The sequence below is a fragment of the Salvelinus namaycush genome, chromosome 14 (assembly GCF_016432855.1).
Source record: "Salvelinus namaycush isolate Seneca chromosome 14, SaNama_1.0, whole genome shotgun sequence".
NCBI lineage: Eukaryota > Metazoa > Chordata > Actinopteri > Salmoniformes > Salmonidae > Salvelinus > Salvelinus namaycush.
This window is the reverse complement of record NC_052320.1, coordinates 31,892,518-31,905,618: the sequence shown is the minus strand read 5'-3', so window position 1 is coordinate 31,905,618 and position 13,101 is coordinate 31,892,518. Positions and strand designations below refer to the sequence as shown.

General features: G+C 45.4%; 1 protein-coding gene across 2 annotated transcripts in view; it reads left to right on the top strand.

The window, feature by feature from the left end:
* LOC120059395 (agrin-like) overlaps positions 1-13,101 on the top strand; it is a 283,055-nt gene that overhangs the window by 173,390 nt on the left and 96,564 nt on the right. For both annotated transcript variants that reach the window (XM_039008413.1, XM_039008414.1), the window contains one exon: positions 5,424-5,639. In XM_039008413.1, the coding sequence (XP_038864341.1) occupies positions 5,424-5,639 (216 nt within the window). The remainder of the gene's footprint in view (positions 1-5,423; positions 5,640-13,101) is intronic.

Sequence of the window (13,101 nt, the reverse complement as noted above, 5' to 3'; positions counted from 1 at the left end):
ATGTTGCACACAGTGGAAGTTATACAATTTTAACTTTACAATACTGTCTAGCATCATCTAACATCTGTGTCAAACTCATTCCACGGAGGGCCGAGTGTCTGCGGGTTTTCGCGCCGCCCTTGTATTTGATTAATGAATTAAAGTCACAAATTAGTACGGATCTCCCCTCACCTGGTTTTCTAGGTCTTAATTGAAAGGGGAAAAACAAAAAACAAGCAGACACTCGGCCCTCCTTGGAATGAGTTTGACACCCTGATAATAATAGTGTCTATCTTGTCATTTCTGTGAGAGCAGCTATCCCTAGCTTACCCGCATCCCCATCAGTCCACACATCCCTTTCTCACCAGCGAGAGCATGAAATCATGTATTATGGATGACCTCTCTAAATACACTGTGAGCATTACCTGGACAAGGCATTACCTTCCATGTCAGCCACAAACTGGACATGCTCCTTCTCTCAAATGGGATTTCCTCCAGAGGGTAGAAAGAGACCCACCCGCATGTAAATTAAGCTTTTAGCTCTTGGGGAAGAAAGATTACCTTACACAAGCACGCAAGCACATGCAAACACAAGCGCACACTCACACTCTTCCCTCCACCCGATAGAAAACCCACTGAATACAGATTCCACACAAGTGGCCAGTACTGCGATGTGCATGGCCAGCCTGTTATTGTACCATCTATATATTATAATCCCCTGTCCTTGTGGGTCAGTTTACAGCCGGGTTCATGTCTAAACGTTTACCTTGTCCCTTTTTTTCAATGAACAGAAGATACAGAAAACGTGTACTGTTTGTACAAGGACTAAGGTGCAGGAAAAGGTCACGCTAACTGCTAGTCTATTTATTCAGCACTGAAAGCGGATTGGCTTACATTCTGTTCAGATAAATGCTCTACACTTCCCTAGCGTGTGCGGCCATTTACAGCTCTTAGCGTAGATGGGTTATGAAGAACTGGAGTTGCTAGCATGTGACTGGTGAGAGAAACGTCTCTCTTGGTGTGTGAGGTGTCATTCGTCCGTCCACAGCCATGGTCCTTTTTCTTAACCCGTTACACTCGTACCCGGGTTGAAAATGGCAGATTTGGGCACGGGTAAGCGCCTACATTTGAATGCAGTGGCTGTACAGTAAAAAGCTTTACATGATGTCAGAGCTCGGGGTCTCCGCTACACAGCTCCTTTTGGGTTTCTGAACTTGAGCACCTCGTGCGACAAGACGTTGCCCCCATCCCTTCCGCTAATTAGGCAACTTGAGGGAAAACGTAAATTAGGAGGACTGTGTATTTTGAATGAAGAGACGTTGAGGATTATGATAAATAGCGCTTTGATGTCATACAAGCAAGCCAAACATCTGTGAATCCTAATGTTTACCTTTATTTAACTAGGCAAGTCAGTTAAGAACAAATTCTTATTTACAATGACGGCCTACCCCGGACAACACTGGGCCAATTGTGCGCAGCCCTATGGGACTCCCAATCACGGCCGGATGTGATGCAGCCTGGATTTGAACCAGTTACTGCAGTGACACCTCTTGCACTGAGATAGTGTCTTAGACCACTGCGCCACTCGGGAGCCCCAATGTGCACTTCACATTCCCGCCCCCCACAAAAAAATCATAAAGCAGTGTCAACGTGTTACGATCACTATGTTTGATGAACAGTTACAAGATGACATGGTCATACCGTGGGTTGTTCTGGACAGAATGAGCCTATGTTTGTCTATTGTGAAGAAAATTCAACTTGGCACTCTGCCTGAATGCACACAACTTCTTTCCAAAATGACAATCTGTTTCTCTGAATTGCCTTCTGAAAGCCTAACATTGTTAGATTGTATTGTATACTCATGTTGGTAATAGAACAAGCTTTCAAATCATGCCCACCTGACCCAGATTTTGATTTATAATGGACCGATTTTGGATTGTGTAAACAACAACCGTAATTGTGTGATGGTGGGGATGCAGGGTTGTGTTCCACACGAAACAACAAGTGTGCTTGGTCTAGTTCCTCAACGGCACAGCTAGGAGAGCAAAAAAAAAGTACCTTATAGTTGAAGACTCTTCTTTAGTTGTCACGTATACTCCCTCTCCGGCCTCTAGGTCATCAGGCTGCTGATTATCCCGCACACCTGTCACCATCGTCTCGCGCAGCTGCGCCTCATGACACCTGAACTCCATCACCTCCTTGATTATCTTCCCTATATCTGTCACTCCCCTTGATTCTTTCCTCAGGTGTTATTGACTCTGTTTTCATGTCGGTGCGTTGTTTGTGTTCATTGTTTTATTTATAAAAACACTCCCTGAACTTGCTTCTCGACTCTCAGCACACTCGTTACGTTATAGTCCTCACACTCAGTCATTTAATTTGTTTGTCTTATGTTGCACCTACCCCACATTTCTGGGAATATTCTTATGTTACTGAATGTATCCGGAGTATTTTCAGATTTCGTTTTCAACAAATGCGACACAAAGTAATGTAAAATGCACAAATCAACAGTTCAGTCTTGTGTCAGGTGAACTGTTGTGTCCTCACCTTTGGTCTAATAATGTTACCACTATCTCCAAACTGTTCCCTTTCAATTGCTACCATGGTTATGCATTTCAAATATCTTCTGTTAGAAACATTTCAATTTAGCCCTATATAGGCCAATTCTGATGAGTGTAAAGTGTTAAGTTCCTTACCTTGCTTGAAATGTCTTTTTGAGCTCAGATTGCTAGCCCATGGCAGCAGATATGTCTGTGGTTCACTGACTAACGTTATAGAGTAGCCCTTGGCATTTTGACTCTACCTGCCTTTCTCTACTTGTCACCTCAGTCAACATGTTAATACAAGTCCTTACACGTCATACATAGCTAGATTGGATTTCAACTCATCTCTCATCTCTTCCTATCTTGTCTCTCACCTGTCAGGTGACTGGCCCTATGTTGAAAACACCACACACACACACCCTCCCTCTATCTCGCTCTCTCCCTCTCTTTTCCCCCCCTTCAACCAAAGAAAAGAGACTAGCTCAGGTATCTGTCAGGCTCCAGCTCTTCAGGTGGTCTCCCACTGGGAACTGAAGCCCTCACCTGTCCTGTCTCGCTGTAAAGGCGTCAGCAGGCTTCAGTTTGGCTGGCGCCCAGCTAAACTCAGCTAGCCAAACCGAACGAGTGTTCTCCCATACTCCCTTAAAAGACCTTCGCTTGAAAAACGAGAACAAAGCGGCAATAATACTGTTTGTCCATTTTGAGATGCCATAGCCAGTATACACTTCCTCAAAGTAGATAACTCAAGAAATCTGTCATTCATTTTTACCTTTTTGCTGAAGAGTTCTTAATTGCGTAATTTTCCATCTAACTAAGATGTTTGGTTCAGTATTTTTCTATGAAAAATTTGACATGAAAACGAGTCGTCTCTCGTCGAATGACAACAAAGACTTTATTGAAAAATCCCTACTGTTGACCAATCACCTACAGAGGGGCGAAGACTTCGGCTCCGAACTTTGGTTTGCCTTCAGAACAAATGTTGCTTGCCCGAACTGTGGTCATAATATATGCACAAACTCTACTGAACTGTTTCGCTCGGAAAGAGCGTGGTAGACATAGACTTTAAGAGAAAGAGAGCTGGCAGCCAAAGCAGATGCTGTATCAGCAGCCTCCCTCTCCTTTCACACACACATAACAGTGGTGTGTATGTATGTGTGTGTGTAGTGTACGTGTGTGCGCCTGTGTGTGCGTGTTCAGGAGCGAGTGAGAGGAAGCCAGACAGCTGCCGGGCTAGTCCGAGTGGACATGCCCCCTCGCGTTTAGCCCTTGCCTGGGAACCAGCGATAAGACATAGCTGGGGGCGATCGGTGGAAGGGGGGACTGGAGAGGAGGTGGGGGGGCAGCCAGAGAGGCCGTGCTGACATTGGGCATCAGACGCTCCAGACCAATCATACTTTCCAGACCAAGGCTTAGCTAGGAGTACGCTTGGTCCTCAGTCTCATTGATTTCTATTCAAATCCACTACCTGTGAGAGTTGCCATCTGTTTTAGGCAGCTGTAATGTAGTACTATGGATGTGTGGCCACTGGCCAGATAAATTTATGTTTAAGGTCCCAAGCTGACATCTACACTACATGACCAAAAGTATGTGGACACCTGCTCGTCAAACATCTTATTCCAAAATCATGGGCATTAATATGGAGTTTGTCCCCCCTTTGCTGATACAACAGCCTCCACTCTTCTGGGAAGGCTTTCCACTAGATGTTGGAACATTGCTGTGGGGACTTGCTTCCATTCAGCCACAGGAGTGGAAGTGAGGTCGGGCACTGATGTCAGGCGATTAGGCCTGGCTCACAATCGGTGTTCCAATTAAACCCAAAGGTGTTCGATGGGGTTGAGGTCAGGGCTCTGTGCAGGCCAGTCAAGTTCTTCCACACCGATCTCAACAAACCATTTCTGTATGGACCTCGCTTTGTGCACAGGGCCATTGTCATGCTGAAACAGGAAAAGGCCTTCCCCAAACTGTTGCCACAAAGTTGGAAGCACAGAATTGTCTAGAATGTCATTGTATGCTTTAGTGTTAAGATTTCCCTCCCTTGGAACTAAGGGGCCTAGCTTGAACCATGAAAAACAGCCCCAGACCATTATTCCTCCTCCACCAAACTTTACAGTTGGCACTATGCATTGGGGCGTTCTCCTGGGATCCAAAAAACCTATGGAAACCCATTTCATGAATCTCCCGACGAACAGTTATTGTGCTAACGTTGCTTCCAGAGGCAGTTTGGACTCGGTGGTGAGTGTTGTAACCGAGGACAGACTTTTCTTTCCACGCTACGCGCTTAAGCACTTGCCGGCCCCATTCTGTGAGCTTGTGTGGCCTACCACTTGTGTAGCCTACCACAGACGTTTCCACTTCACAATAACAGCACTTACAGTTGACTGGGGCAGCTCTAGCATGACAGAAATTTGACAAAATTACTTGTTGTAAAGGTGGCATCCTATGACGGTGCCACGTTGAGAAAGGCCATTCTACTGCCATTGTTTGTCTATGGAGATTGCATTGCTGTATTGCCCCTATTCTATACACCTGTCAGCAACGGGTGTGGCTGAAATAGCCAAATCCATTCATTTGAAGGGGTGTCCACATACTTTTGTATATACAGTGTATATTACAGGAGTCAATGAAGCTAAAGGTACATGGTGGATATGGTATGTTCTCGTGTATGGGGAATATTAACAAAGTTGTGTAACCCATGGAAATATAGTGTTTCTCAAGTGTGAACTGTTAGCTAAGGCCCTTTAACTTTCTGTAACGTCACTTATAAGTGTTTTCAAAGGGTCCTCCTGTTGGGCATTTCCTCCCTTCTAAATGCCACACTGCTTTGCACGTTTTTTATGAAATGTCAAATGTTTTTAATAAAATGATCAAATGTAACAGTGTTTCCAACCTCTCTCTGGGCAGGTTGCAGAGGTATGCTGTGCGGCTTCGGGGCGGTGTGTGAGCGTGAAGCGGCTGACCCCTCTAAGGCGGAGTGCGTATGCAAGAAGATGGTTTGTCCGTCGGTTGTGGCGCCCGTGTGCGGCTCAGACTCCTCCACCTACTCCAACGAGTGCGAGCTGGAGAAGGCCCAGTGCAACACGCAGCGACGCATCAAGGTGCTGCGCAAGGGACCCTGTGGTGAGTCCAGATAGCTAGCATCACGCTATCTAGCTATTATAGTTTGTCGGTGTTGTGTGCTAACACAAAGTATTGTATTTACAGTATGGTGAGATCAGCTAACGTCACGCTAGCTACTATTCAGTCTGTTGCAGTCAGTGTTGTGGACTACTACTGTACCTTGTTCCTTATCTATGGAGAGTCCAGCTAGCAATACGCTACTATTCAGTCTGTTGCAGTCAGTGTTGTGGACTACTACTGTACCTTGTTCCTTATCTATGGAGAGTCCAGCTAGCAATACGCTACTATTCAGTCTGTTGCAGTCAGTGTTGTGGACTACTACTGTACCCTGATGTTTTATTTTTTTTATTTCACCTTTATTTAACCAGGTAGGCTAGTTGAGAACAAGTTCTCATTTGCAACTGCGACCTGGCCAAGATAAAGCATAGCAGTGTGAACAGACAACAACACAGAGTTACACATGGAGTAAACAATAAACAAGTCAATAACATGGTAGAAAAAAAAAGAATCTATATACAATGTGTACAAAAGGCATGAGGAGGTAGGCAATAAATCGAATAATTACAATTTAGCAGATTAACACTGGAGTGATAAATCATCAGATGATCATGTGCAAGTAGAGATACTGGTGTGCAAAAGAGCAGAAAAGTAAATAAATAGTGACTCAGCTAGCATGACTCTACTATTCAGCCCACTGCGATCCTTTGTGCTCTTTCATACATTCAGAATGAGTCCTTTTAGCAGTACACTACAATACAGTACAATTCAACACAGTATGTTCTGTACCTCCGCGAGGGAAATGCGAGCCGTTACTTCATTATCCTCACAGAGCGTAGATCAGGGATGGGCTACTTTGATGGGTGTGGGGGCCACAAAAATCTGAACTCAACATGGGTTCACCCATCTTCAAACATTACTCCATAATGACAAAGTGAAAACATGCATTTAGACATTTTTGCAAATTTATAGAAAATTAAATACAGAAATATCTCATTTACATAAGTATTCACAGCCCTGAGTCAATACATGCCAGAATCACTTTGGCAGCGATTACAGCGGTGAGTCTTTCTGGGTAAGTTTCTAAGAGCTTTGCACACCTGGATTGTACAATATTTGCACATTATTCTTTAAAAAATAATAAGTTCTATCAATTTGGTTGTTTATCATTGCTAGAGAGCCAATTTGAAGACTTGCCATAGATTTTCATGCCGATTTAAGTCAAAACTGTTACTCGGTCGTCTTGGTAAGCAACTCCAGTGTATATTTGGCCTTGAGTTTTAGGTTATTGTCCTCCTTAAAGGTGAATTTGTCTCCCAGTGTCTGTCGGAAAGCAGACTGAACCAGGTTTTCCTCAAGGATTTTGCCTGTGCTTAGCGCCATTTATTTTTATTTTTAAAAACTCCTTAGGCCTTGCCAATGACAAGCATACCCATAACCTGATGCATCCACCACTATGCTTGAAAATATGAAGAGTGGTACTCAGTGATGTGTTGGATTTGCCCCAAAGATAATGCTTTGTATTCAGGACATAGAGTACATTTATTTTTTACTTTAGTGCCTTATTGCAAACAGGATGCACGTTTTGGAATATTTGTATTTTGTATTCTGTACAGGCTTCCTTCTTTTCACTCTGTCATTGAGGTTAGATTTGTGGAGTAACTACAGTGTTGTTGATCCATCCTCAGTTTTCTCCAATCACAGCCATTAAACTCTGTAACTGTTGTCACCATTGGCCTCATGGTGAAATCCCTGAGCGGTTTCCTTCCTCTCCGGCAACTGAGTTAGGAAGGATGCCTGTATCTTTGTAGTGACTGGGTGTATTGATACACCATCCAAAGTGTAATTAATAACTTCACCATGCTCAAAAGGATATTCAATGTCTGCTTTTATTTTTTTTTACCCATCTACCAATCGGTCCCCTTCTTTGCGAGGAATTGGAAAACCTCCCTGGTCTTTGTGATTAAATCTGTGTTTAAAATTCACTGCTCGATTGAAGGACCTTACAGATAATTGTATGTGTGGGGTACAGAGATGACGTAGTCATTCAAAAATCATGTTAAACACTTATTGCACACGGTGAGTCCATGCAACTTATTATGTGACTTGTTAAGCAAATGTTTACTCCTGAACTTATTTAGCTTTTCATTTTTTATTAATTAGTACCATTTTCTAAAAACGTAATTCCACTTTGACGGTATGGAGTATTAAGTAAAGGCCAGTGACACAAAATCTCAATTTAATCCATTTTAAATTCAGGCTGTAACAGCACAACATGTGAAAAAAGTCAAGGGGTATGAATACTTTCTGAAGGCACGGTACCAGGCGCCTGACGACCAAACACCTCGAGGCATGCCCTGTCTGTATCCCATGGTCCCGAGACAACGTATAATAACAGCAGTCTCCATTGAAGCATATGTCTCATCCTCATCACTCATTAGCATAGCAGCCCCAGCCACTCCGGGAGGGGTTCGCAGGGCTGAAAGCCAGCAGAACACAATACACTACAATGGGCTTCCTGTCAAGGTTTTTTCTCATGTGCCATCGTTACAATGCTAATCCATTGGCTGATTGCTGTGCCGACTGGGGCTGGCTAATAGCACGGCCTGTTTGACTACAGGGCTTGCCAGATAGTGGGGGGGGGGGGGGGGGGGAGAAAGAGCGAGAGAGAGAAAGGGAAGGGAGAGAGAGAGAGGGAAGGGAGAGAGAGAGAGATAGAGGGAAGGGAGAGAGAGAGAGTGAGATAGATGGAAGGGAGAGAGAGAGAGGGGGAAGGGAAAGAGAGAGAGGGAAAGAGAGAGAGGGAAGGGAGAGAGAGAAGGGAGAGGGAGAGAGATAGAGGGAAGGGAGAGAGAGAGAGGGGGAAGGGAGAGAGAGAGGGAAGGGAGAGAGAGAGAGAGAGAGAGAGAGAGAGGGAAGGGAGCGAGAGAGGGAAGGGAGAGATGGAAGGGAGAGAGAGAGAGGTGGGGAAGGGAGAGAGAGGGAAGGGAGAGAGAGAGGGGTGGGGAAGGGAGAGAGAGTGAGGGAAGGGAGCGAGAGAGAGGGAAGGGAGAGAGAGGTAGGGAAGGGAGAGAGAGGGAAGGGAGAGAGAGAGAGGTGGGGAAGGGAGAGAGAGAGAGGTGGGGAAGGGAGAGAGAGGGAAGGGAGAGAGAGAGGGGTGGGGAAGGGAGAGAGAGGGAAGGGAGAGAGAGAGAGGTGGGGAAGGGAGAGAGAGGGAAGGGAGAGAGAGAGGGGTGGGGAAGGGAGCGAGAGAGAGAGAGAGAGAGGGAAGGGAGAGAGAGAAAGGGAGAACGAGAGGGAGAGAGAGGTAATTTAAATCAAATCAAAGGTTATTGGTCGTGTACACAGTTCAGCAGATGTTATAGGTGCAACGAAATGTTTATGTTACCGGCTCATAACAATACAGTAAAATGTCAAACAAGTACACACAAAAATGAAAAATGAAAATATGAACACAACAAGAAATCAAGAAATGTTGCATTGAATCCAATGAACAACCCAAATAGCACTGTAACAGTAATCCATATGCAATCTATATGTATATACACCACATATACACCACATATACACCGGATGTACATCAAAACCTCGAGAGCATCTCTAGTAGTGAGAATTCAGTCTTAGCAGTTGCCTTAGCATAGGCAAAGCATATATGTACAGTACACAGGAATATGAGGCTATCAAGGATGAGAGCTTATTCAGTTGTGGGGAGAAATCATACTATTCAAAGCTATGTGACTACTTACTTTAATGCTCCTGTCTAGAGTCCCTTCAAGATGCATTCAAAGCCTAAAACAAGAAATGTTGGACAGCAGTAGAATTCCCAAATGACAAACATCGTACTTCTGAGTATTAAAGAGCTTGTTCCATTTGACAGTTCCGCTACAAATATCACGATAAATATTTGAATATCAAAACACATTTGTCGACATTAAGTGAGCAGCCGGTAAAAATAGGCGTAGCGCTGAAACAATGGAGCTTGAAGGAGAATAAATTGCGCATTGAGAGAGCTAAAAACGGAGAGAGCAGACTATAAGAGTGTTGCCACAGGAGGACGAGAAGCAGAGGGTCAGGGAAAACTGTATGACAGATTCTATTTCTCCCTTCAATAAATTCAGGGCAGAAGGTCCAGGCAGGTCACACTGGCTGGTATGATGTTGTTGTCTGGGGTGATGGAGAGATCTGCTGGAGACGGGTAGTGAATGGGAATGCATACGTTTTTATAAGTATTTCATTGTATTTGTTAACATTTTTCTAACTTGAATCAAACCACAACTTATAAAAGCTTCATAGGGCATTCATAAAGTCGTCATAAGCACTAAATGGTTTTTTTCTCCATGACATGTTAAGGTGGCCCTCCCAGTTGAATGGACACGGTGCTTGGATGATCTGTAATGATTAATGTAGTGGCAGATTAAAGCGAAGCCGGTATTCAAGTTTGTAATGTAAGATAGCGACCTGGATCGTGCCTCTGGCCACTCCAGATACCGAGTCAATCCATGGCCGCTTAATGCATGAGTACTCTAGCTCAGTTTAGTGGGTTTTTGTACTGTAATATGTACATAACTCAGCCGGCACTGACCTTTATGGACATTCCAGCCTAAGCAACTCATTAATTCCCGCTTTATATAAAATGCATATAAAATGGGTAATTTGGGAGCGGGGTCATATTTCTGTGGGTTAGTTCACTAGTGCAGCGTCTATCGTCTACTGATACCGTTAGACTTTTTTTTTCAAGGGGAGCTCTGCTCTGTTTAAATCTGTTGAAATTGGCCGTTGAAAGAGGGGTGGGGAGGAGGACAGAAGGCAGCTGGCACTTAACCAGGGTTACCGTTCAGTAGAACATGAAGAGCCACGTTAGCTCTCCTAATATTGAACTTGGAGTCGACACAGAGAGAGGGGTAAACACTCGGCCTCCCAACCCGTGCGGTGCGCTGCAGCGGGGAGGAGAGGGGGGCCCAGCGAGCGCCTGTGCCTCAGAACTCATTCCGGAGAGCCCAGTCTTGTGGAACGTGGAGTTTTTTTAGGGGGGAGTAGGGTAGTGGTGCGACGGGGAGAAAGTGGGCACAGATCGATGGGGAAGATCGATTTCGTGTGTGTGTAGAGGGAGCCCGGGAGCCTCACGCTCCGTTGATAGACTACACTCAGACTCTCATTCTTCCTCTCCCGCTCTTCTTTCATACCCCCGCTGTACTTCTTTCTTCCTCTCCCCTCTTTCTGTCACCTTCCCTTTTATCCCTGCCTCTTCCACTCTCCCCTTCACTGTATTTCTCCTACCATTCTCTCTGCCTCTCTGTTTTTCTCTCTCTTTCTCCTGTCCCTCTCTGTCCCTTTCTCTGTGGGTAACTGCAGTACAGCATGCCTGACTGGCTGTTTGAAAGGCCTCCCTGTCTTATCTCTCCAGCGCCAACAGACACCACTTCACTCCCTCCAGCCATGAAGAAAGACCGTCTCAGTACGCCGTGTGTCTAACTCTGGCCGTATCTACCTCACAGCTCCCTTCAACCCCCCCCCCCCCCCCCCCCCCCCCCTCAATCTCACTCCACAGTTGGTCCAAGGCAGTCGGCCCTAAGAGAACTCTGTCCGTCTGTCTGTCTGTCTGCTTGCCTGTTTGCTGGATTCCCGGTGGTCTGTCTTTGCTAGTGCAACCGAGGAAGCAACATCCATTGTCTGTCAGTATAAAGTATTAAATGTGTTAATGTGGAAATCGATGTGTTGTGTTGTTTCCCTCTTATTGACTGTTAAAACCACATTCTTCAATACCAAGGGAACGGTTGGTTTGCTTCTCTTCGGTTCTGTCTGGTACCTTTGACAGGTATCCAATTGCAAAGTGGGATATTGTATTGTGGCTCAAGCAAACTGGTGGCAACCACATTCTGTGTCTGGTCCCGAATTGGAAAACAATGTAAATCTCTCTCTCCAACCTGTAAAGAAAGGCTTGAAGAGGAGCTATATTCCTACATGGCAGAAAGTCCCCACAATATACAATCCCCTCAGAGGCAATACTGAATGTTCTCTTCCATGGTCTTCCATAGAAGACACATCTCAGACTTCGTAAGCAACACGAACAGCAACACGACTGAATGGATGTTATTTGGAACTGTAGTCTGTTGGATAGTTATTTTTTTCTTACAGCCTTGTGTGGAGCAAAGCGTTCCCAGACACCTAAGCCCTGATATTTTGCTCCGAGGCCTAGTTGCCGGGCGGACTACAATTCAAATCCGACAGTTTTACTCCAGCTGCGCTTTTGTGATGGCCAGTGCTAGTTAGGAGGTCGTTAAGGTGTTAGGGGCGTAGAAAGACTGATTTATCCCTGTCCGTCTTATAAAGCGCTGGGAAGAAGCCTGAGACTCCAAAGCCCCTGAACCGAAGGAGAAGCTAGCAAACTCAACCCCCCCCCCCCCCTCTTCCTGTTAGCCAACAGGTCGTTCGTTACTCTGTCGGCATGCGTGCGCTTCCCTCTGGCGAAATCGCCATGGCGATAGAGTTCGACAGCGGGCAGCGACTGCGGTGGAGTGTGGTGAGAGCCGGTGTAAATTAGTTTTCTCTCTCCCAGCATGGAGGTGCCAGTGACGGTGTTCACCTGTCTTCTCAACCTACTAGAGTCCCTCTGTCTAACTTTAACTTCACTCATCAGCTAGCTTCCCCATAGAGACGGCTTAGAGACGGCTAGAGACACTCTCCAAAAATATCAGTCTGGAATAATGGCCGTCAATCAATGCCCCCCCTGTGGTATTTTGGTAGATCAGAACATTTAAATGGGTATATAGCCATATTGTGGATAGGTTGCAGCTCAAATGTGAAACTGTGGCATTACTGCTGCTACACGTTGGCTTGGCTCAGTAACTGTCATAGGATAGGTTATACTATAGATTTTGAACTCCCTCTTACTTTCTCACCCCCACCCCCCTCGATCTCTATCACCCTCAGTGAATAGGGTGTTAGTCATCTCCGTGAGGCCTCATTCAGCCTGTGTACCTGGCTGCTGACCTCATCAGTAAGGTTTCTGCTCTGCTCCCCTACTGTAGCTGCTATGATGTGATCCACTTTCTCTCTCTCTCTCTCTCTCTCTCTCTCTCTCTCTCTCTCTCTCTCTCTCTCTCTCTCTCTCTCTCTCTCTCTCTCTAGGTGATTACTGATGCCCTCTTTCTTTCTCTCTTTCTCACTCTACCTTCATCTCTCCCTCTCTCTCCCTGTCTCTCTCCCTCTCTCTGTTCTCTGTCTCTCTCCCTGTCTCTCTCCCTCTCTCTGTTCTCTGTCTCTCTCCCTGTCTCTCTCCTTCTCTCTGTTCTCTGTATCTCTGAAATGTGATGTGATGAACACCAGTGAGAGGTGAGGGTTAGAGGGCGTCAGAAATAAATAAGATCTAATTCCCCTGCAGGGTCTCACTCGTGTTCGGTATTGACCCGAAATATGGTTTATTGACCCTACACACGCACACTCATATGCTAAACAAACAGGCTCT